Raw genomic sequence first — 23,599 nt, forward strand, 5'->3', positions numbered from 1 at the left:
CCCTAGTTCCCCTTCACCTCGAACACACGCTGTAGTGATTTCATCATCACTGTCACTGCAGTCATTTAATAAGCATCCAATTCTGGATGACGTAATGGCTACATTAAAAGGAACAGGAACGATGAGGCAGAGCCCAATAAAGATTTATTTATTTGACCCTGTGCGCTCGCCTATGTCTCCCTGAACTTCATATGAGAATCTATTGTGAAGGTTCAATTTAGACACTCTATAGTGATAGAACTTCTGGATCACAGTCAGAGGATCAAGCCTGGTCATGCAGAATTCCATAAAAATAAAATTGTTTCCCCAAAGTCCGTAGCCAATTTGAAGCAGAAGAGAGCAATAAGAGCCTTCTTAAGAGTCCAAGAATTGCTGATCAGGGAAACCAGGTAGGATTCTGGTAGCAAACCGTGTCCCTGAGGTAAATCCGGATGGCCATTTCATTGTCCCCCGCGATGACGTCACTTCCGGCACCACCTGCGTGGTCCCCGGGAGTTGTAAACAAGGCGTGCAGGTGTCGGAGGAGCTGTCGGGATGCAGCAGCCAAGAGGAGCAGCAGGAGGCCGTGGCTGCGCTCTCTTTCCACTGCTGAGCATTTTGTTTGTCCAAGGTGAGTCCGCCAGCTGGCTGGGCTCCACTTCCGGCCTGGGGGGGGGTCAGGAAAGATGGTCGCTCTTCCGGTTCCGGGTTGAGGGGTCTCAGAAACCCCCCGCTCGGTTTCTGGGAAGGGAGGGGATGTGGGAGGATGGTTTTCCCCGGCTGGTACCACCCACTGCGGAGAGCTGGTCCCTGGTCGGTCTCGGAGCTCTGGAGCCTGACCACCTGTGTGACTTGACTCTCCCTGGGTGATGCCGCGACCGGATGAAACCACAGCGAGCTCAGGCTTTGCGGACGCTCACTGTTCGTGTCCGAGATTATCAGTGATTGTCTGCCGGGACTCTACTCCTGTGGCACCCTGGTCAGAGATGGGCGATTCTGTTTGTCCCAGATATTTTGAGAGACACAGTCATGACCAGAGGCTGGGGAAAAAAAAAGAAGGAAAGGGGGCGGGGGGAGGGGAGAAAGGAAAAGAAAATCATGATTTGGTAATTTTATTTCAGGGGCTATGAAATAAAACATTTTCGAGAAGGGTTATGGTGTGATTTTTCTTAGAGCAGGCATATTGTTGAAGAAAAGGCAACTACCCCAGCACTTTATGAACATTCTAAAGTGTAAAAGACACGGGAGTTCTTTTGAAAGTCTAATTTTTGACTGTTGTCAGCAGCACAGTGTTGACATAATGACAATATTGTAAAGTTTGGATTATTTTGCTTTCATGCTATTCCAAATTTCTAAAATTGAATTCAAACTAATTAACTTCATTTTGAGGTGCAAATATTTCCTGATTATTTTTTTCTGTGTCTGTTTGTGTCTTCCTAAGAAATAAAATGCTAGTATAGCTAGCATTAGAATGAGTTGTTGTAACATTTCCCTGAAAATATGGTCATTTCTGAAAAGGATCTTTAGTAGTTGGATAAATATGAACACATTTAGGTGGTGGAGTCTCATCAGGTAAGGTGAGGAGGTTTTTTACTTATCTGGTGACTAATCTGCACACTGCCAGCACACTCCCTGCTCCCTCCCAGCTACCTATGTCATCATAAGTGTCCAGATTTTCATCTGAGTTTTTTTACAATGGAGTCTTACCTACTGTCACTTCCCATAAACTCATCTCTCTCTCTCTCTCTCTCTCTCTCTCTCTCTCTCTCTCTCTCTCTCTCTCTCTCGTTTTCATACAACATGAGTGTTGGGGAGAAATGTTCAAATATTGTCCCATTAAGAAAAAAAATTCTAGAAATGGTGGTCTTTCTGTAGACCTAGAAGAGCAGATGTCACATCTAGCAGAGCAAATGGTTCAACGTAAGTTAATTTGTGGGGGGTACTGGTGAGATGAATCAGTGGGTTAAGGTGCTTGCCACGTAATCCTGAGGATCTGGTTCCATCTCCAGAACCTACATACAGGTAGAAGGAGAGACCCAACTCAACAGAGTTGCCTCTAACCTCCACATGTGTGCACACGCTCTAATAATAGTTTTTAAGGTATTGATCTCTGGGTGCTTCTTGAATAGATTTGTGTTCCTCAGCCACTCCTCCAAGTCTTCTTGAATAGATTTATATTTTGCCTTAAAAACCAGTCAGCCAACCAACCATCCAACCAAGGGGGCTGGGGAGATGGTTCAGAAGTTAAGGGCACTTGTTGCTCTTCCACAGACTGGTTCGATTACCGGTATCCAGAAGGTGGCCCACACGCTTTATAACTCCAATCCCAGGGAATCAGATGCCCTCCCTGGCCTCCAAGGACACCAGACGTGCAAATTCTGCACAGGCATACATGCAGGCAAAACACTCAAACACATAAAATAAAAATAAAGGTTTTTTTTAAAAAAACACAGATTTGTTGGTATGTAGCTCACTCACATGCTTATTCATTCATTAAATATACAGTTCAATAATTTTTAGTATGCACTAATTTATGCAATTAGTTACATTTGTTGTTACATTGGTTGTTAATTACAACCAATTTTAGAATATTTTCATCACCCTAAAGAAAAATCCCACACCCATTCCTACCTTCCCACAGGCTCTGGAAACCACCAATTTACTGTCTTTACTTATGCCTCTGTCTGTCCTGGGCATTTCAAACACCGTAAACCAGGTGTGCCCCTTTGTGACTAGCTGTTTTCACTTAGCATGCTTTCAGTGCGTCATCTGTTTTTTGTTTGTTTTTGTTTTTGTTTTTGTTTCCTGTGTCTCTTTTGAATCTTAGGTGATAGAATTTGCTTCCTCACAAGTGTTTATTTGCTATCCCTCTTCAAAGATAGAACCCCTTAAATTGTTATCTTGTTTGAATTGGCCTGAAGTTGTAAGTCTGATCCTGCTTATTTCAGTTGGCTAAGTATATAGTAATGATAGACTGGGGGCTTGGGGATCTAGCTCAGTTGGTAGAGTGTTTGCCTAGCTTGGATGAAACCTTGGATTCAGTCCCTAGTATTGCAGAAACAGGGTATGGTGGCACATGTCTGTAATCTTAGCACTAGGAACGCGAAGGAAGGAAGGAAGATAAGAAGTTCAGGGTCATCCTCAGCTATGTAGTGAATGTGAATCTAACCTGAGAAACATGAGATCCTGTCTGAAAAAAAAAAAACAAGAGAAGAAGGAGAGGGATGATGAGGAAGCAATAATGGTAGAGAACCAGCCCAGTATTATACTTTTCTCTTTTCATGTAAGTTCAAGTACTATGTAAATTCAAGATGGAGAGATTTACATTTTGTAAAATGGGATGTATAAAATTAGGGGCTATGTTTTGTCATATTTAATTTCTACCAGCTGTAAAATTATTTGTGTTAGAATGTGATTTTCTTTTCTCACCTCCATTAATTGGTTTTTTAAATTTTTTATGTTTTTTATTTGGCCAAAATAAATATCAAATCAGAGCATGGTGATCTCATCACTTGAGATGCTGAGGCAGGAGGATAAGGTGTTGGAGACCAGTCTAGCCTTGGCTACATAGCATGATCTCAAGAAACAAAACAAATAAAACAAAAATTAAATCTGAAAGGATATTATGCTAAAATGGGGGAAATTTGAATGTATGTAACATAGGATTAGGAAGATTTTAAAGAAGGGAGTTGATAGAAATATGGAGAGGGAAGAGGACTGAAGAGAAGGGTTGGAGAAAGGGATAGAGAGAGAGAGGGAGGGAGGGAAGGGGAAGGAAGAGATTGAGAGAGTGGGGAGGAAGAGAGGAAGAGAGACTAGGACTCTGGAGAGCTAGATGGAGGAACTACAGAGGTTCTGATTTCCAACTCTAACCCAGACCTTGTCTTTGCTCTAAAGTAGGTGTTAGCAACCATTCCCAATAATGGAATGAGTGAACATTTCAGACTGTTCACGCACCTGCTCTCTCCTGCATCTCCTGTCTCTGCCAAGTGTGCAAAAGCAGCCACAAACAAACTAATGTGGTTGTATTCTAATAAAACTTCGTTTACGTGAAGATGTTGAAATGTTTTAGCTGTTTGCTGGAAGACCACTGGAGATGGATTGGTCTGGACAATCTGGGTTACCTGCAGAGCCGAGAGCAGGGTCACTGCTAATTATTATGAGTTTGCTCCCTTCTCACAAGAGCCATTTGCTCCCACTTGAGTCATGGGTCATAGATTGCTGACCCCTGACGTACGGTTCTTTTTAGACATTATCCCTTAGGTATCAAAGACATCTGAACTTCCCCAGAATCAGATTCATGCCCCCCGCCCCACAAGCCTACTTTCCCTCTTTGAGTGAGTGGCTTTTCTAAGTAGAAACTGAGAGTCATTCTTGACCCCTTCCTTCCTTCTCATGCTAATTTCTTATGGGAACTGTCTATACATTCGGGTGATACTTTTTTCCTCCTTTAGTACACCAGCCCAGTCTAGAAGTGATTAGCAAGAACTGATCTTTTCCTGAATGGATACAGTCAGACGCATCGACAGAGGTGTTGAGAATTCCATAAGGAAGGTGATAGGGAGAGAGTGAGTGAGCAGTGAACACATGTTCTAACACTAGTAATCATGGTGATCTCCCAGTTTCTCCCTGCCTGCCTTCTTTCCTCAGAATCTTTGCCCTGATGGTGCTTGTATTTTGTGGAGGAAAGGACTTTTATAAATCAGGTGTGGCCATGGCATATGTGCTTGGGTAGTATTGTATTATGGGAACTTCAGAGGAAGAGCAAAGAACTTCAGGGAATTTGGGCATCAGAAAGTGGGCTGGTATTCGAGCTGGTGGTGAAGGTGTGGGCTGGTATTCGAGCTGGTGATGAAGGTGTGGGCTGGTATTTGAGCTGGTGGTGAAGATGTGGGCTGGTATTTGAGATGGTGGTGGAGGTATGGGCTGGTGTTTGAGCTGGTGGTGAAGGTTTGTGAATGTTGGGGTGTGGTGGGGAGCAACTCTGGCAGGATGGTGGGAATGGGGAGATCCTTCCAGACAAAGATATATTCAAAGAAAAGCATAGAGACATGAAAAGACGTAATATCTTTGGAAAATGACTGGTCAGTCCAGGCATAGTGAACGGGTTAGGGTGGGTAGTTGGCAGGTGTCTGAGACAGACTATTCCTGTTTAGATTTTAATTCACAGCCCAGCAGGGAATTAGTTCAGAATTTTTAGTATGTGTGGTGTCCACTTTAATAACAATAGTTGATATTTGTTAAAATTTTTTATCTTGAAGACTCTACGAAACATCCTATGTGTATTTATGTATTTGTTTGCTTGCTTATTTATTGTGGTACTAGGGAGAGAACACAGGCTCACACACTCCACCACTGAGCTGTACCCAGGCCTGTAAGTGTTTAAAGTGTATTGGATGTTCACAGTGATCCTAGGAGGTTATTCTTTCCATTCACCAATGGAACAATTGAAGCCTGAGCAGGTTAGGGAACTTTGACCTAGGCCTCACAGCCCGAAGGCAGGTGGGCTAGAGCTTGATGCAGTTCTGGCTGACTCTAAATTACCCCTCCAGGCTCTATATTGTACTTAGGTTTTAGGCTAAAAACACAGGATGAGGAACCTGTGTAATTTGTGGGTTCATTCTACTTTTCGGGTTTTAGACCTGGCCCTCCAGTGCTGAATAGGATTTTTTCTTCACGTTCATGGGTCAGGAGTGAGTGAGGGCTTGAGAATGAAGGCTTTTTCTGGCAGAGGAATGAGCGTTTGCAAAGGCACGCAAGAAATGGCAAGTTTAGCGTGGCAGTCAGAAAGGATGCTGTTCAGGGAACCAGTTGGCCATCATGTTTGAGATAGGTCGGATTCTTACTAAAGGCCTTACTAGCAAGCTCTGTCTTGGTCTCCTCCTTTCGGGAGGAATGTGACCAGACTAGATTGTTCAGAGAGGTGTGAGAAAATGATTCAAAGCCGGCAGAGGTAAAGGTACTGGGACAGTGACTCAGATACGCCAGCAGTAGGAAAGGTCGAGAGCCTGTGGGAGAAAGAGGAGGCATTATCAGCAGGCGTGGGGCGTTTGCTCGAGGTAGGTAGGCCTTCTGGGTGGTGTACGTGTTTTAACCCATGTAGTCCTCACAGGGACCTAGAGGGAAGCCCCATTTCTGCCAGGATGAGCAAACTGAAGGAGTAAGGTAACTTGCTGAGCTGCTCAGAACCAGCGATAGGGCTGGGGTTTGAACTCAGATCTTCTGGCTTAGGCGTCTTTGTGTTCAACCATTACACCATCCTGCCTTGCCAGAAAGACTGGATTTTGAGGCAGGGTGTGGATTTACTCTTTTCTGAAATCTTGCTATGCTCTGTGCCCTTGGCTACCAGAAGAACCTTGGATTAGTGAGGTAGAGAAGGAAGCAGAAAAACCAGAGGATAGTGTTTTAACTTCCTAAAACAGTGCTCTCCAGTGGGAGACAGATTTTTATTCACTGCTTTCCCAGCAGCACATGTTTGGAAGAAAGTGCCTGGTTTTTTTTTTTTTTTTTCTTCCTTCCTTCCTTCCTTCCTTCCTTCTTTCCTTCCTTCCTTCTTTCCTTCCTTTCTTCTTCCCTGCCCCCTCTTTCTTTCTTCCTTCCTTCTTTCCTTCCTTTCTTCTTCCCTGCCCCCTCTTTCTTCCTTTCTTCCTTCCTTCCTTCCTTCCTTCCTTCCTTCCTTCCTTCCTTCCTTTCCCTTTGTCTCTGTCTCTGTCTCTGTCTCTGTCTCTGTTTCTCTCTCTCTCTCTCTCTCTCTCTCTCTCTCTCTCTCTCTCTTCTTTCTTTCTTTCTTCCTTTCGGAGAGATGGAGTGTCAAAGTTGGAATGAATGGTTTTGGAAAGACCACACTCTGCAGGCTTTAAAAATGATATCTTACTTTTACATTGTAGAACACATTCAATTATATTTTTCCTCTCCATAATTTACATTCTTTTTCTTTTCTTTTTTTTCTTTTTCTTTTTTTTTTTTTTTTTTGATGCTAAGTATAGAACCTGGGGCCTTCCAAGTTGAGGCAGGTGCTCTGCCCTTGAACTACACCTCCAGCCAGCCCTCCGTAATTTACTTTTAATAGGTGTATGATTCACTACCCAGCTTTGAGAGGAAGCACAGCTGGGTGTGGTGGTACATGCCTGTAATCCTAGGTCTTAGAAGACTTAGTCAGGAGGACTGTGAATTTAGGCCAGACTTGGCAACATAGCAAAGCCCTGTCTCAAGAAAAAGGAGGAGGAGAGGAAGGAGAGGAAAAAGAGGAGGAGGAAGAGGTGTTAGAGAGAAGGATCAGCAGTTTAGAGCACTTACTATTCTTCCAGAAGATCAGAGTTCAGTTCCTCTTACCCACATCACACGGCTCGCAAAACTCCAGCTCTAGGGGATAAGGCCTCTTGTCTCCATTGGCACTAGCACTTGTGTGGATGAACACACACACACACACACACACACACACACACACACACACACACTTAAAAAGAATAAAAATAATTTTTAAAAAAGAAGAGGGGGAGGAGGAGAAGACTAGATATAGCCCTTTAAGACAGTTTAAAACATAAATTTCCTATTTGTATTTTCTATCCTCCTTTTGCTACTGGTTGAAACACTTGTAGCTTCATCGTGCTGTGATCATATTGCGTTTGGTTGAGTCTCTCTCTCTTTTTTTGTTTTTTGTTTTTTGTTTTTCTTTTTTCAAGACAGAATTTCTCTGTATAGCCTTAGCTGTTCTTGGCCGTCCTGGAACTCCCTCTGTAGACCAGGCTGGCCTTGAACTCACAGAGATCTGATTGCCTCTGTCTCTGCCTCTGCCTCCAGAATGCTGGGATTAAAGGCATGTGCCACCACTGCTTGAGTCTCTTAGACCTCATAAAAGCTGCTGTATTCCTGGAGCATGTGTGTGTGTGTGTGTGTGTGTGTGTGTGTGTGTGTGTGTGTGTGAGGGGGTGTTGGGGAGGGCACAGAATGAGAAGGAGTGGGTACCGTTGCCTTTTAGTTATTATGGGCAACCTTCCTTGTTAGTATTTAAGTTAATGACAAGCCTGTGTTTGGAAAAATGCTAGTGTGATTAGGTTTTTAATTTTTACTCAACTATTTACTATGATTTGAGACTATAAAATGATAAAATGTTATTAAAGATTAATGGTACTTAGCTCCTTGTTCCTCATGGATTTGTCTGAAAATACATTGAGGACCCTGGCTTTGGAGAGATCCCTGAAAGTGGTACAAAGCATCTATAGTGTTCACTCACATTTGCATAATCCGACAAAATGACTGCATTGTAAGTGTTTGGGCTTGTCTCCATTAGGTGTGCCTACCGTCCTTTCTTTGGAGATCAGTGCCGATGCCCACGTCCGAGGATATGTTGGAGAAAATATCAAGTTGAAATGCACCTTCAAGTCATCTTCCGATGTCACTGACAAACTGACCATAGACTGGACATACCGCCCCCCCAGCAGCAGTCGCACAGAATCCGTAAGTGTAGACTTTCTAGAAAGTTTCTTTGAGTGCCTGGCATGGTGGCACACACCTGTAATTTCAGCGTTGGTGGGGTTGGAAGATCAGGAATTCAAGGCCGTCCTCAGCAACACAGCAGGCTCAAAGCCAGCTTGATCTACCCTTAAAAAGAGAAAACAAGCCCGTGCCCTCATTCAGGGAATATAGAGGCTCCTGCTCTGCAAGCCCGATGACCTGAGTTCGATTCCTGAAACCCACGGGGGAAGGAGAGAGCCAACTCTCTACTTGTCTTCTGATATCTACGTGTAAACCATAGCACTAGAGTTCCTACACGAACATCCCACACACCCTTGCACACACACACACACACACACACACACACACACACACACACGGACATCCCACACACCCCTACACACACACACACACACACACACACACACACACACACACACACACGGACATCCCACACACCCCTGCGCGCTCGCACGCGCACACACACACACACACACACACACACACACACACACGAGTTAAATTTAGAAAAAGCAATAAAAATAAATAGGTCTTTGGAGTGAGTCAGTCTTCCGCCCCGTATGATATCTGTTTAATCACACAGAGCCTTTTGCTCTGCCATGTAAGACTCTTGCACATTATCTCAAGGAAAAAAATGATCAGAAACCAAGAGGAAATGTGGTTTAATTTGGTTGCCTTGTTGTTTCCTTCGGTGTGGCGTTACAGCTTCGTTTTAGATCTGATGTACTAAAAAGGGCATCTCCAGGACGTGGGCTAGAGGAATTCCCCACTCACGTCACGGACATCCTTTCTCTGAAAGCTGCTCCAATCCTGCTGCACAGTGGGTGTGTCTGTCTGAGAATCCCACAGTCTGCAGATTTATCTTGGCTTCTCCTCTGGTCATGTAAACGTCTGCAGTGATTTATGTAGCTGCCTTTGAAGGAAACGGTGGCACCTTGTCTTGGTGACAGATGTCATTGGTGACAGATGGTCATGCAATATTAGAAGCAATATACTTTAGTCACACATATAAAACACATTTATGGTTCAAGTCCCATTATGGGTGTTTAATTAGAGATTACAATGCTGTAAAAACCCTTTCTCTTTATAGTTCCATCAGTTGCCTTAGTTCAGGATGGGTGCTATTTAAGAATATATTTGAATGTTGGGGCTGGAGAAATGGCTCAGCAGTTAAGAGCATTGACCGCTCTTCCAGAGGACCTGGGTTCAATTCTCAGCACCCACATGCTGGCTTACAACTTCCTGTAACTCCAGTTCCAAGGGGAATCAGAAACCCTGTTATGACCTCCCTGGGTACCAGGCATGCACTAATGCACAGACATACATACATACAGGAAAAACACCCATACATATAAATTAGTCTTTAAAAAATGTTTAAAAATGTGAATGTCATAGCCATATATAAATTGGATTTGTTTTCTTTACATTTTATTTATTTATTTATTTATTTATTTATTTATTTATTTATTTATTTATTTTTGTGTGTGTGCTACTGTAGGTATATGAAGGACAGAGGACAAGTTGCAGAATCTAGTTCTCTCCTTCCACCCCTTGGATTCTGGGGGTGAGCTCAGGCCTTCAGGCTGCATGGCAAGGTGCCTTTACACACTGAGCCGTCTCGCTGTCCCCAGACTGGATTTTAGAGAGTGTTCTTTTCTCTCTTCTCCTCCATTGGGAGGAAAATTGCCTTTCATCTTAGTGAATCTGCTTTGCCTGGTTCATCAGGAGCTGTCACTGGGTGCCGTGGTGTGGAGTGGGTCGGGTAACTGTGGCCCAGGAGACAAGGCTGGAGTCGAGCTTCCTGTCACTTTAGATTTAAAATAGTTCACTTTCTTCTGACTTGTCAGGAGGCCGTGGCTGACCTTATTTGGCTCTGCTTCCTTGTCCAAAAGTAGGACAGAGTGAGCAGTAGGGAGCTTCTTGGGTCAGAAACCCTGTATTGCAGACGGTGCTCCTCTTGGAGCACTGTTCTGTGAACCCAGTCAGAAAGCAGCGAGCTCATCTGAGTTGGAATCCGTGGCATTTAAGACTCTTGCAGCTCAAGGTCGTGTGTGGAGAAGTGGTTAGTTTGTCAGGCTTACCAAGGAGCGAGGATTGGGGAGGTCACTAATTTAACATGTAATGCATGAATTAGATTAATCTGGAAGGTACACAGCAGGCCTTGTTTTGTCAATGAGGAATTTATTTTATTTTTATTTTTATTTTTATTTTTTTGGTTTTTGGAGACAGGGTTTCTCTGTGTAGCTTTGTGCCTTTCCTAGAACTCACTTGGTAGCCCAGGCTGGCCTCGAACTCACAGAGATCCGCCTGGCTCTGCCTCCCGAGTGCTGGGATTAAAGGCGTGCGCCACCACCGCCCGGCTTCAATGAAGAATTTTTAAAGGCTTTTATCCTGATGATTGATAGGAGGCTTGTTTTTTGGAGACAGGCTTTTTTTTTTTTTTTTTGAGACAGGCTTTTGCTCTGCTCTTGAAGTTAGTGTATCAGCCAGGCTGGGGTGATATTCACAGCATCCCTCCTGCCTCTGCCTCCTGAGTATGGGAGTACAGGCCCATGTCATCATGTTGGCTTGGTAGGCCTCTTCTATCTCCCCCTCTGGAACACTCGTCACATATACATTAGTTCTTACTGTCTATATTTACCAACATGTAAGCTCCATGAGAACAGAGGCCATGCCTGTGTGGCGCCCACTGCATCCCGTTCCTTCGCACACCTGGAACATGGGATGTGTGCTAAGTGTCTGTGAAGGGAATTCTTGATGAAATTAACCAGTGAGTGATTCAGCATCTTCTCTGAGGATTTTGCTCTTCAAAATTAGGCAATTCGGTGGTTGGAAACGCCTGCTGTCCTAAGTGGGAAGGTAGCAAGTAAACAAAGAAAGAGGGAAGCCTTCTGTCTTGCATAAGAGTCATGTTGACTGGCATACCTGCTTGCCACACCTTCAGGCGTAAATATGTGCTTTTGGTGACCAAGTGTCCAATCACCAAGTCCAAAGCAGTGTCGCCTTAATATAGCAGACACTCATTGTGCACTTCTCAGGCATTTGATGTGAGCTTGTGTTAACTGCCACAGGAGACAACCCGAGAGAGACTGGACTGTCTTATACCTGCCCAGTGATTTGGAAAATGAAAATCTCCCTCTTGTCTCTTGCTAACTGTGTGCCTTCGAGTACCTTGCTTTATGTTTTGATTTGGGTCTCATTTCTCTTCCTGTAAGTTCAGAATAGTTACACCTGCCTCACATGCTTTGGTGATGTTATAAGGGCCAAGTGAGTAAACAGTGAAAGTCATTTGCAAACCATGAAAAACAAACATTGGGTGTCACTTTGGAGTACGGTGTCTCTACTTCAGCACTGTTGACATTTAAGCCTACGGGGATGTCTAATGCATCGTGGGAAGTTGAGCAGGGCCCTTGACGTCTACCCACTGGGTGCCTGAAGTCACATCCCTAGTTGCCACAACCAAAGTGCACCACGGGAACAAATAACCGGATTAAGCGGCAGGCAGAAGATCTGAGCAGACATTTCTCAAAAGAAGCAATATCAATGGTCAGATATATGAAAAAAATCTCAGTGCCTCTAATTATAAAGGAAGTAAAAATAAAACTGTAATGAGATATCACCTCACAGACTACCAAAAAAGCTAGTATAAAATAGGCAAATTATGGAGCTAGAGAGATGGCTCAGAGGTTAAGCGTATACACTGCTTTTGCTGAGGACCTGAGTTTGGTTCCCAGTACCATATTGGGTGGCTCACAGGGGCCTGTAACTCCAGCTCCAGGGGATTTGATGACATCTCTGGCCTCTGTGGGTACCTACACTCATGTGCATGCACACACATGCAAGCATACACACACATGCACACATAATGAAAAAATAATAAAAAATAAATCTTAAAAAGACAAATGACGATAAGGATTAGTCCAGGTTGAAGAAAAGGGAAATTTACTAATGTAAATATTACAGCTAATTTAGAAAATGGCATGGCAGTTCCTCAAAAACAAACATAGTTGGGAAATGTAGCTGAGTGGTAGAGCTTAGCAGGCACAAGGCCCAGAGTTCAAGTCTCAGCACCACACGAAAAGTCACATTGTGCTCCATAAATATTATACACAATTATTATTTGTCAATTAGAAATAAAGAAATACAATTTAAAACTTGGTGGGAAAAAGAATCTGTCCCCATTGTCAAATGTTTTGTGGAGTGTTGAAGGTACCTCTGCTTGAGAGTCATTACCTGGGGGCTTTAGGGAGAATTTGGAAGAAAGTTCTTGTTTAGATCTCTCTCTTTGTGTGTGTGTGTGTGTGTGTGTGTGTGTGTGTGTGTGTGTGTTTGTGTGTTTGTGTTTGTATGTGTGTGTATGGGTGTATGTGTATGTTTATGTGTGTTTATATGTGCATGGGTGTGTGTGTGTGTGTGTGTGTGTGTGTGTGTGTGTGTGTGTGGTGTAACATGTGAAGGTGCCCTCAGAGGCCAGAAGTGTGGAATCCCCTGGAGCTGAAGTTACAGGTGATTGTGAACTGCCTGATGTGGGTGCCGGGAACTGACTGCAGGTCCTCTGGAAGGACAGTGCTCTGAGCCGCTGAGCCATCTCTCCAGCCATAGAAAAGATTTAAAGGTTGAGATCCCAGGACTCTCCTCAGTCTTTTTCTGATCAGTTTTATTAACTTGTCTCTCTAAGAGAGAGGTGAGAAAAGCATTCAAAACAAAACAAAACACCGACCGGGGAAAAGAAAATCCTGTTTTACAATTCTTTTTAACTTTGGATCTACTCAGCTTTTCCTTTCATTGTGTTTTCCAAGTTAACCTTTTCTCTTGTGGTATTGCTTTTTTAGATCTTTCACTATCAGTCTTTCCAGTACCCAACTACAGCGGGCACATTCCGAGACCGGATTTCCTGGGTTGGAAATGTGTACAAAGGGGATGCATCCATCAGCATCAGCAAACCCACTCTAAAGGACAATGGGACGTTCAGCTGTGCTGTGAAGAACCCTCCAGACGTGTACCACAATATCCCCCTGACAGAGCTCACGGTCACAGAAAGGGGTAAGCTGCTCGCTGCCAGGCTCCTGCCGTGCTGTGACTCCTCTGGGACTTAGCAGTTGGCTTAGAGGATCTGGATCACTGTGTCAAAGTTGTTGTCTTCATATGCCTGTTAAGATTAAACTTTAAACCATTGATTTATTTTGTATGTGTGTTGGTGTGTAGGCATGCATGTTACAGTGTGTGTCTGGAGGTCAGAAGACAACTTGTAGGAGTCGGTGGGAAGAGCCTTTACCGGCCGAGCTCTCTCAGTTTTGATTTTGAAAACTGAATACTCTCTTCCAACGTTGTCATAGTTTCTGCATTGTCTCTTTCATGTTGTCTTCAGGTGACCGAATGTCTTGTGGAATGTTGAGAATCCCCCAGGTTCATGAAGGGCGATTGAGTGATGAGGAGTCGTTCCTGTTGTCCGGTCAGGTTCAGGCTTCGGTTAGGAGACTGTTCGTGGGAAGGTGCTCCCTCTGGGAGTGGGCAGCATTACCTTTCTTTTAGGCTACAAAGAGCAGCAGTTTCCTTCTCCTGTGGAGATGAGGTTGTGGATGCCTTTTTTCAAAATGTCCCTGTGGTGACTAGTACGTGCTTATTTGCACTTGAAACTGAATTTGAACCAAAGACACAGAGACACATTCTGAGTCATTATAACTGCCTTATCGTTTCTTGGGGCTTCTCTTCCTCCTCTGTCTCCTCTTGCCTGCCTTGATTTCCTCCCCTCGTCCCCTCCCCCCTCCCCCACCTTTTTCTTTGTCATAATCGTCATCTGGTTTGGCAATAACTCACTCCACATTTACATAATCATATCCCTGGCAGGAGTAGAGTTCATTTTTCTAGAAGGCAGTTTAGTAGTAGAAGTCATATTTCCTAAAATTATATTCCCTTAAAAATATATTCCCTGCAATTCTACTTTAAAATTTCATCTTAAGAGACAGAGCTAAACACTAGAATTTATATACAAGAGTGGTCATTTTAATATGATTTGTGGAGTCAAAGAATTTGAAATAACTTGAATGTTCAAAGTTAGAGGATTGATTTGCTAATTGATTCAGTATGGTAGAATACTATGTATTGTATTTTTGTTTGTTTGTTTGTTTGTTTGGACAGAACCTCACTATGTAGCTCTGGCTTTTCTAGAACTTACTTTGTAAACTATGAGGCTGGCCTTGAACTCATGGAGATCGCCTGCCTTTGCCTTCTGGCTGAAAAGACCTTTATAATCAGGACCTTTTTAGTCACATCAAAATATATATATCATGTGTTAAGCCAAAATAGTGTGAAAAATAGGACTTCTGCTCTTACAAATATGCATCCTGCCTCATATGTGCTCCTGGAAAGAAGAACTCCTAGGCGATGGAGTTATGTGTATATGCTTCTTGTATTTCTTTTTGTTTTCTGTGATGAATTTATTCCTTTTGTGGTTAGAAGCATGAGCGAAGGCAGAGATCTGAAGCCTGGGCCTGATCTGAAGTAAGGCTGCACGGGCACAGCCTCTCTCCGTGTTTCCGACAGGTTTTGGCACCATGCTATCCTCTGTGGCCCTTCTCTCCATCCTCGTCTTCATCCCCTCGGCCGTGGTGGTCATCCTGCTGCTGGTGAGGATGGGAAGGAAAGCGGCAGGGGTGAAGAAGAGGAGCAGGTCTGGCTATAAGAAGTCTTCCATTGAAGTTTCCGACGAGTAAGTCCCACTGGAGTCCCCAACCGTGAGCCTGTTTCCTTTTCACAGCCCTGAGCTGGGGTAGCACCTGCACTCCGCATCCACACACTTTTCCTCCCGGGCTGAAGTTAGCTCTAGTGCTGAAATGTCCTTCCAAATGGAATAGATCTATGAGGGGTACCAGAGGAAGATCAGGGTGACATTTGTGGGCATCGGCACGGAGGGAGCTTCTGCTTCAGGAACCACACCGTACAGTACTGTGGCTCCACATGGACATTTTGAGCATATATCTCGTTCTTTCAACATTAAAATAAAACTCCAAGTCAGATTTTTTTTCCCCCTTTTTTTTGGGCACTGAGCTAATGTCTCCTAACAGAATATGCATGAGCAATGAAGGAGGCTTTGAGAACAGTCCTGAGGGCAAATGAAATTTAAATAAGATGTGCTGTGCGTGGTCAGCAGATGCTCTGAAAGGGCCAAATGGGTGTAGTTACTGTCTTAGTCACTGTTCTAGTGCTGTGAAGAGACACCGTGACCAAGGCAACTCTAATAACAGAAATCATTTCATTGGGGGCTGGCTTACAGTTTCAGAGGCTTAGTCCTTTATTATCGTGGTAGGAACATGGCAGTAAGCACGGTGCTGGAGAAGGAGCTGAGAGCTACATCCTGATCTGGAGAGAGAGAGAGAGAGAGAGAGAGAGAGAGAGAGAGAGAGAGAGAGAGAGACAGACACAGAGACAGAGACATTGGGCCTAGCATGGGCTTTGGAAACCTTAAATCCCATCCCAGTGACATACTTCAGCCAACAAGGCCACACCTCTTAATCCTTCTAATCCTATCAAAGTGTTCCACTTTCTGGTGACTAAGCATTCAAATATGTGAGCCTTATTCATATATTCATTCTTATTCAAACCACCACAGTTATCAAAAGCATTTATTAATCACCATTATGCCAGGGGGTAAGCACCATCCAGTAGTTTCCCAGGAACAGATTTACTTTTTTAAAGGAACTAAAATGTACATTAAAGCTCCGTAGCCGGCATGAAGCACACACCTTTAATCCCAGTACTCGTGAAACAGAGGCAGGCAGGTTTCCGTGAGTTCAAGTTCAGCCTGATTTACATAATGAGTTCTAGGCCAGCCGAGGATGCATAGTGAGACCCTATCTCAACAAAACAAAACAACTCAAAAAAAAAAAAAATTCTGTGATGTTTCTGATGTCTGTGAAAGGATTCTTAACCTATGGATTAGGGAGTCTTACCTTGGGAAGTTCTGAAGTTTTCTCTCTGTCTGTGTGTTTATTTATTTACTGGAGAAAGACTTCCCTTTTCAAGGAATCTGTAACACACACACACACACACACACACACACACACACACACACACACACACACAAACACACGGAAAGAATTACTGGCAAAAATACCAGTGTTTGTTTCTAAGCACGGTATATAAAACCCTCTGTGGTCTGTTCCTAGGTCACATTGTTTCCATCATTTGTTCTCACTTACTCTATAGTCCAGCTACAGTCAGCTTATTTTTTTTCTCCTAGATATACTATAGTAAGTTGTGTGTATGTACATGTCTGTCTGTCTGTCTCTACCTGTCTAATGGGAACTATAAGGGTTCAGCCCCTTGATAGTCCCCTCCCAGGGTCTGGGAAGAATCTACAACCAGCTGATAATTAATATTTGATGATAGGAAATGAATCTATGTACATAGAACTCCTTAGTCCATTCACTTTATTCTTCTGAGTCAGTTCTCTCTCTGTACAGCTTCTGTTCTGCTCTCATGCCTAGCTCCTTTCTTGCCTGATTTCTCTCTACATTTATCTGCTGTCCCCTCTAAGTTCTATCTTAATTATCTCATCTTAGTTCTGCCCTGTCTAGGTTCTCATCCACCTAGTTCCTTCCCATCTCAGCTCCTCTCCCGTCTCCTTTCTCATCTTGTTCTTCCTCATCTTGTTCTTCCCCATCTGGTTCTTCCTCATCTTCCATCTTGTTCCTCTAGTCCTCTCTTCTAGCCCTTCAATCTAGTTCTTCCCCATCTAGTTCATTCCTCTCCAGTTCTTACCCATCTAGTTCTTCCATTCTCTTTTCTCTTCTCCATCTCGTCCTCAAGTTCTCCCCCAAATCCTCTTCTAAGTCTCCTTATCCCTCTCCACTCCCTCATCTCTCCGGTATTCAGTTATAAAACCAAGCAATAGCAATCCTCTGGCCAAGCAAGGTCACCAGGTTTGAATTCTTACAGGATCATAAAGGCAGATAAGAGTTTTCCTCAAGGAAATAAATCAGGCTTTCTTTTACAACCCAAAAGGGGAGTTGTAAAGGAGGAGGTCAACTGTGAGCTAACGATAGGTTAGTATATCAAGAAAAGGGGATTTATGTGCTCAGTCTACATCCCTAGAAGTGGTCCAGTAAGACGTTAGGCGTCTATAATGTTAGTAAGGCTGTATAAGGAAGGAGGGTCTCAGCTTAAATTGCACAAGAAATAAAGCTATCCTCCTGACCTAGGAGACAGGTGTTGTTTCCATAAGGGTGTTACCTTAGTTCAGGAGATCATTTGGCCTTGGATGCTTGATAGGTATTTTAGGTAAATACACTGTTAGGAGTTCTTGGAAGCACACATAGCATATAAGAAAATCATTGTAGGAACTAGCTAATATATATACAAAAGCTAAAAATATCAGGAAGAGTTCTTAAGCCATGGCTTGACCTTTGGAAAAGTCCTTGACTTTTCCAAGTAGTAGCTTTTGCCATAGTAGCTGGATTCCATTACATTTTCCTGTGGCCTGCTGCACTTGTCCGTCCATCTATTCATCCATCCATTTTTTTTTCTCCTGACCCCAACATTCCTGGAATCACCCCCTTCCCTCTCTCATTTGTCTGGAAGCTTTCTTACCCTCCAGGACCAAGCTGAAATGTCCCCTTCTCATCATACTCCTTGAGTCCTGAACAGACAGCTGGTCCCTCTCTACCCTGTGCTGCATAGCAGTTCCACCCTGTTAGAACATTATGGTATTGTATTACAGTACATATTAGTTCTTACAGTTCTCACTGGCATGGGATTGGGAGCTCATCAACAGACCAGGTTCTCTTTACCTCTGTTTGCACCCTAGCATGGCGCTCCAGCCATGGCTGGTGTTCGGTACTTTTCTGAGTGAGTGATGGTGACTAGCTGCTACTTCTCTAGCACTTGCTAGGTGTTCTGATACATGTCTCATGCACATTTATTTCTTACTTATTCCTAAGGACTCTGTTTAAGGGTTGGCTATAAAACCAATCATGTGATTTCAGTACCTGAGCTTGGAATTGTCCCCTGCTAAGAACAGTGACAGCTGAGTTTTGCTTTGTGTTCATTCCACAGCACTGACCAGGAGGACAACAATGACTGCATGACAAGGCTTTGTGTCCGCTGTGCCGAGTGTCTGGTAAGTGCCCTGTTTCTTTGTTTGGTGTTTGCTCCTCTTCCTGCCTATTTGAAGGATCCTTTGCTCTCAAGACAAACAGAAACATGCCAGCCAGCACAGGAAAGTATGAATCAGGGTCTCTGGGAACCCCTACCAATTCTCAACTTGATTTTTTTTTTTGAAAAATAAACTTTAGATTTTTTTTTAAGTATAAGAGTGTCATGTGTGCATGTATGTCTGTGTACCACCAATGTGCCTGGTGTCTGCAGGGGTCATAAGAGGGTGTTTGACTACCTGCAGCTGGACTTACAGATGCTTGTGACCCACCATATGGGAGCTTGGAACAAAACCCAGGTCCTCTGTAAGAGCAGCAAGTGCTCTTAACTGCTCAGCCGTCTCTCCAGCCCTCATTTTAAAAATTACATTTGTTTATTCATGCTACAGTGAGTGCATGGAGGTCAGAGGACAACTTGTGGGGTTTCATTCTCTCCTTTTACCATGTGGGTCCCAGGGATCCAACTCACATCATCAGGCTTGACAGCAAGCTCCTGTACCCACTGAGCCATGTCATCGCTCCGTGGTTTTATTTTCTGTTTCATGGGTGTAGAAAAGGGGCGGTAAAGCTACTGACTGATAAACAAACAAACAAACAAAAAATCCAAAAAGCCCTATTGAATTTTTATAAGGGGGTTTCAAGTTTCTGGACTCAGAACCCTGAATTGAACTTCTCTGATGAACCCTGGTATTTTACGGGAAGTCAGGATGTACAGCCTTTAGGTGATTTGATTGGTGTCTTTTATCACCAAGAAACACTGTATTGGCAGGTCTTCATCTTGGTTTAAATCTCTAAAGGCCTAGTCCCTCTCTGAGCACACAGAATGACTCAGGCTTCTCTGTGGCTGTCCTGGGATCTGAGGAGCGGGGAAGACTCTGATGTGGTGCAGCTGGAGATGCCTCAGAATCAGCTTGTGATCGGGTGTGAAGCGCACCCGTCCCTGAGTCCTCTCTGTCCTCTTGTGATCGGGTGTGAAGCACATCTGTCCCTGAGTCCTCTCTGTCCCCTTGTGATCGGGTGTGAAGCGCACCCTTCCCTGAGTCCTCTCTGTCCTCTTGTGATCAGGTGTGAAGCACATCTGTCCCTGAGTCCTCTCTGTCCCCTTATGATCGGGTGTGAAGCACACCCGTCCCTGAGTCCTGTCTGTCCTCACTGCCGAGCTCAGTACTCCACCAGACGAGTGCAGTCCCATCTCGCTCACCAGGCCTCTCATTACTGTGACTTCTGTGAGCTTGAGGCTCTTGTGTGAGTGAGAAAAAGTTGTTAGTTTATGAAGAAGGACCTCGTCTCAACTCTCCAGGGTTTGAATACTTTGATAACACAAAGGAAGAGAGTTATTATCCACATTTCTTGCATTAATTTGTTTAATGATTATTTTCTGGCATCTGCTGTGTGCCATGTGTACCATTCTAGGTGCTTAGAAAATAGAGGTGAAAAGATAAAAATTCCTGCTTTTCAAGGAGAATGTTCTCTCCCTGAAAAACTCACTCACAGTCTCTAACATGCAGTTGAAATAGCATCTTGTCTTAAATTGGGGCATAAACACTGATAGTTTTTTGAAAATGAGTAAAATATTCAGTATATTGGGCAATATTTAATTCCAGCAAATATTGCAGGAAGAAAGCAGAGAAAGGAGAGATGGCCAAAGGACTGTGGTGTTCGATAGGATGCTTACAAGCAGCCTCAGGAAGATGGCATTTGAGAGCGTTCCTGAGAGAAGTCAACAGCTAGCCACACAGCTTCCTCGTGGGGAGAGCTTCTGGAAGAGATTGTGGGTGCAAAGGCTCAGAGGAGAGGGCACGACCTGCATGTCTAGGAACATCAAAGGGGGAATGTGGAAGGCAAGAGAGGAGGGCAAGAAAGGAGGCTGTTGGAGTCAAAGGGTTAACGCAGCATCTAGATCTTGTAGAGGGTTTGGTCATCTGGACTCTAAATGAAGTGGAGTGCTCTAGAGGGAACTTGAAGAGAAGCACTGTGGACTGATGCGTGGTTTCAAAGTGTCAGTCTAGTTTGTGTGGTGAGAATAGTGGTCAGGGGCCACCGCAGGATCAGAGAGCTAGGCAGTGGGCATCAGCCAGAATCCAAGTGAGAGAAATCCGTGGTAGAGGTGGTGAGAAGCAGTTGTATTCTCTATTCTGGCTTGAAAGTAAAGTCAGAAGAATTTACTGGCATTTGTTTAAAAAAAAAAATGAGAAGAAGTAAGGATCATTCCAGAGGTCTTGGGCAACTAGTAGAATAGAACTGACATTTTCTAGAGCAAGATTGAAACTGTTTTAATTAAACCTTAAGATTTTTGTTTTAGGTGTATGTGTGTCTGCCTGCATGTGTGTCTGTGCACCCTGCCCATGCAGTGCTCATGGAGGCCAGAAGAGGATGTCAGATACCCTGGAAATTGAATTACAGATGGTTGTGAGCCACCCTGGGAGTGCTGGGAATCAAACCCAGGTCTTCTGGAAGGGCAGAGGATGCTCTTAACTACTGAGTCATTTCTCCAGCCCCAGAGCAAGATTTAAGAGTAAAATCAGGAGTTGAGTTTGAACATATTAAGTTTGAGATGTGCAGTGGACAGTTATGTTTTCAGAACAGAGGCCTAGTCTGGAGATACGACCTAGAAGCCATTAGGAGATAGAGATTGATGAAGATATCAAGAAAATAGATGTGTATGTATGTAGGAGAGGTTAAAGGACTGAGCCTGGAGTTCTCCAAGGCTTTTAGATTAGAAAAGCAAAGAGGAATTAGCAAAAGAGGATGAAAAGGGATGACCTTTGAAGTTGGGAGACCACCAAGAGAGTTTGGTATCTTGGGAGATGGGGAAGAATTTTTCAAGGAACTGGGAGTTCACTGTTGTTTTGGTGATGTGGAGGTTACTGATGATCTTGGCAAAAGTAGCTCCACTGGGATAGTGAGGGCGCTGTGGAAGGGGCAAGAATCATCACAAAGATACGTTGGAGGAAGTGAGTGCAGATAGCTTTTCTAAGGCAGGATGCAGAGAAATAGGGCAGTGGGTAGAGGATGCTGCGTGTTGAGTTGCTTTCTATGGTGGGCAAAACAGAGCACATTTCTATGCTGTTGTGGGTGATCCAGTGGAGAAGGAAAATTGATGCTGCAAGAGAGAGAGAGGAGAGAATTACTGAGTCTATATAGGAGGTGTCACAGAAGAACATAGCTGTAGATGAAGGCGTAAGGGCAGTAGAGGAAAGCTGGGTCTGGTGGCGCATACCTTTAATTCCAGTACTTGGGAGGCAGAGGCAGGCAGATCTGTCTAAGTTGGAGGCTAGCCTGGTCTACAGAGCGAGTTCCAGAACAGCCAAGGCTATATAACCCTGTCTCAAAAAAACAACAAAACAAAACAAAAACAAAAACAAAACAAAAAAAAAAAAGGAGAAGAAGAAGAACTGCACTCAAAAGTATGTTACGGAGTGCTGGTCAGAGTGCTGAAAAACTGTTGTTTCATGTAGTTCTGTGAGGTATGTTTTTATTATCTCCATTTCAGATGCTGAAGCTGTCACAGAGAAGTTAAATAACTATGCAGGGTCTCAGTGTCCTTTAGCTAGAAAGGTTGGAACGAGGTAAACGAGCTCCTAACCTCAGCCCTGCACGTTCTGCTATAGGCAAGCATCTTTTCTGGTGTGTTTGGGTTCTAAAGTACAGTCATAAAGGAAAAGAGAACCATTAGGGCTTCTAAGCAGTAATCAGTCTGCTAGACACATTGTATTGAGGTCCTGTGATGCTGCATGGAACTTAGGTGCCGTCAGGAATATCCCACCATTGTTACCCCAAGCCAGGTAGGTTCATTTGGAGACCCCAGACACGTGGTCTTTGCCTACATCTGACTGTGGCATTGTAGTGCACAAACATCTGCTATTCTTGCCCCTTTAGGATTCAGACTATGAAGACACGTACTGATGAAGTGTGTGTGTGATGGAAGAAGTGTTACCTAACCACAGGAAATATCCCATTCCTCTGGCCCGGAGTGCCACTGGCAGGGAAGCAGTGACAGAAGGTTCCGAAGGTCATTGGTGAAGACGTTAAGGACCATTTATTTATTGAAGAAGTGTTTGCTTTGTATTTATAAACTGTTCAGAAACTTCCAGAAGGGACTCATGCCTTCCCTTCTTAACACACTCTGATTGAACAAAGAAGTTCTCGTCTTGAACAGAAACACACCCCTTGGTTTCCCTTCGCTCTTGAACGTAGCTCGTGTTTTCATCCAGTTGCCTGAAGGGGAACACTAAATGCCTGTCACTCTGCTGATGCCAAAATTGTACTTTTTAATGATGTGGAGCTTGTAGCTTCCTGATGATGTGCCAATGAACAACACACCTGTTTGGGATGGGTAACCTTTGCTTCTTCACGCATGTTTTCTGTTGGGAGAACTCAGTATGCCCTACGTGGTTTAATGGTCGTCGTCAGTTGTGTTTGGGTGACTTGGGGTATTTGGTCCCAATTTCTTTAGACTCAGTAGGCTCACAAGTTGTAGGCTTGCTTTGACGGGGCCTTTTAAGTATTAAAGTGTTACTGTCGATTTACAGTTAAGGAAACAAGTTTTGAGGTAGAAGAGTCTTCCTCATTTTTCTTGCTAGGTACACTTTGGGCCAAAGAGTCTGCTCTTTTGCGTTCCTACAGCTGACTAATCTGTGGTTTCCTCTGTGGTTTTTCAAGTCAGAGGCCAGAAATGCCTCTTAAGAAGAAGGTTTCTAGGGGCGACTTCTGAAAGACATTTTGTAGTCCTTTGCTGTAAGTCTTATCACTTTTCTTGTGTTGTTGTTCAGAACCTTTGCTAGTTCTAAGCTGCACCAGTGGTGGGCATGCGGTTCTGTCTGCAAGCTGCTTTTCTCAGCCCCGGAGATGAGGAAGTGAGGTTGCACAGGACATCTCCCTTCTCTTGCAACCCACTCCTCTACTCTCCTGTAGCAACTTATGTAAAATTTTAATTTATAATAGGTTTTCTATAAACCATTAAGACGTACCTGGTGTATCAGGAAGGACTGAGA

At 43.9% G+C, this 23,599-nt stretch overlaps 1 protein-coding gene across 1 annotated transcript; it reads left to right on the forward strand.

Moving 5' to 3' along the window:
• The first annotated feature begins 478 nt into the window (after nucleotides 1-478).
• Nucleotides 479-22,695, forward strand: Mpzl3 (myelin protein zero like 3). The gene is made up of 6 exons (XM_059267741.1): nucleotides 479-610; nucleotides 8,270-8,436; nucleotides 13,287-13,497; nucleotides 14,998-15,163; nucleotides 18,508-18,571; nucleotides 22,485-22,695. The coding sequence occupies exons 1-6, from the start codon at nucleotides 535-537 to the stop codon at nucleotides 22,509-22,511; spliced, it is 711 nt and encodes a 236-aa protein (XP_059123724.1). The 5' UTR covers nucleotides 479-534; the 3' UTR covers nucleotides 22,512-22,695.
• Nucleotides 22,696-23,599: the final 904 nt, after the last annotated feature.

The sequence above is a fragment of the Peromyscus eremicus genome, chromosome 7 (genome assembly GCF_949786415.1).
Source record: "Peromyscus eremicus chromosome 7, PerEre_H2_v1, whole genome shotgun sequence".
In the NCBI taxonomy this organism is placed as follows: domain Eukaryota; kingdom Metazoa; phylum Chordata; class Mammalia; order Rodentia; family Cricetidae; genus Peromyscus; species Peromyscus eremicus.

What these genes read in the sequence shown, in the direction of transcription:
- Mpzl3 (XM_059267741.1), top strand. Translation starts at nt 535, where the DNA reads ATGCAGCAGCCAAGAGGAGCAGCAGGAGGCCGTGGCTGCGCTCTCTTT. An exon ending in GCAGCAGTCGCACAGAATCC is followed by an intron (nt 8,437 to 13,286) that starts GTAAGTGTAGAC and finishes TTGCTTTTTTAG; the next exon opens with ATCTTTCACTATCAGTCTTT. An exon ending in TCCATTGAAGTTTCCGACGA is followed by an intron (nt 15,164 to 18,507) that starts GTAAGTCCCACT and finishes TTCATTCCACAG; the next exon opens with CACTGACCAGGAGGACAACA.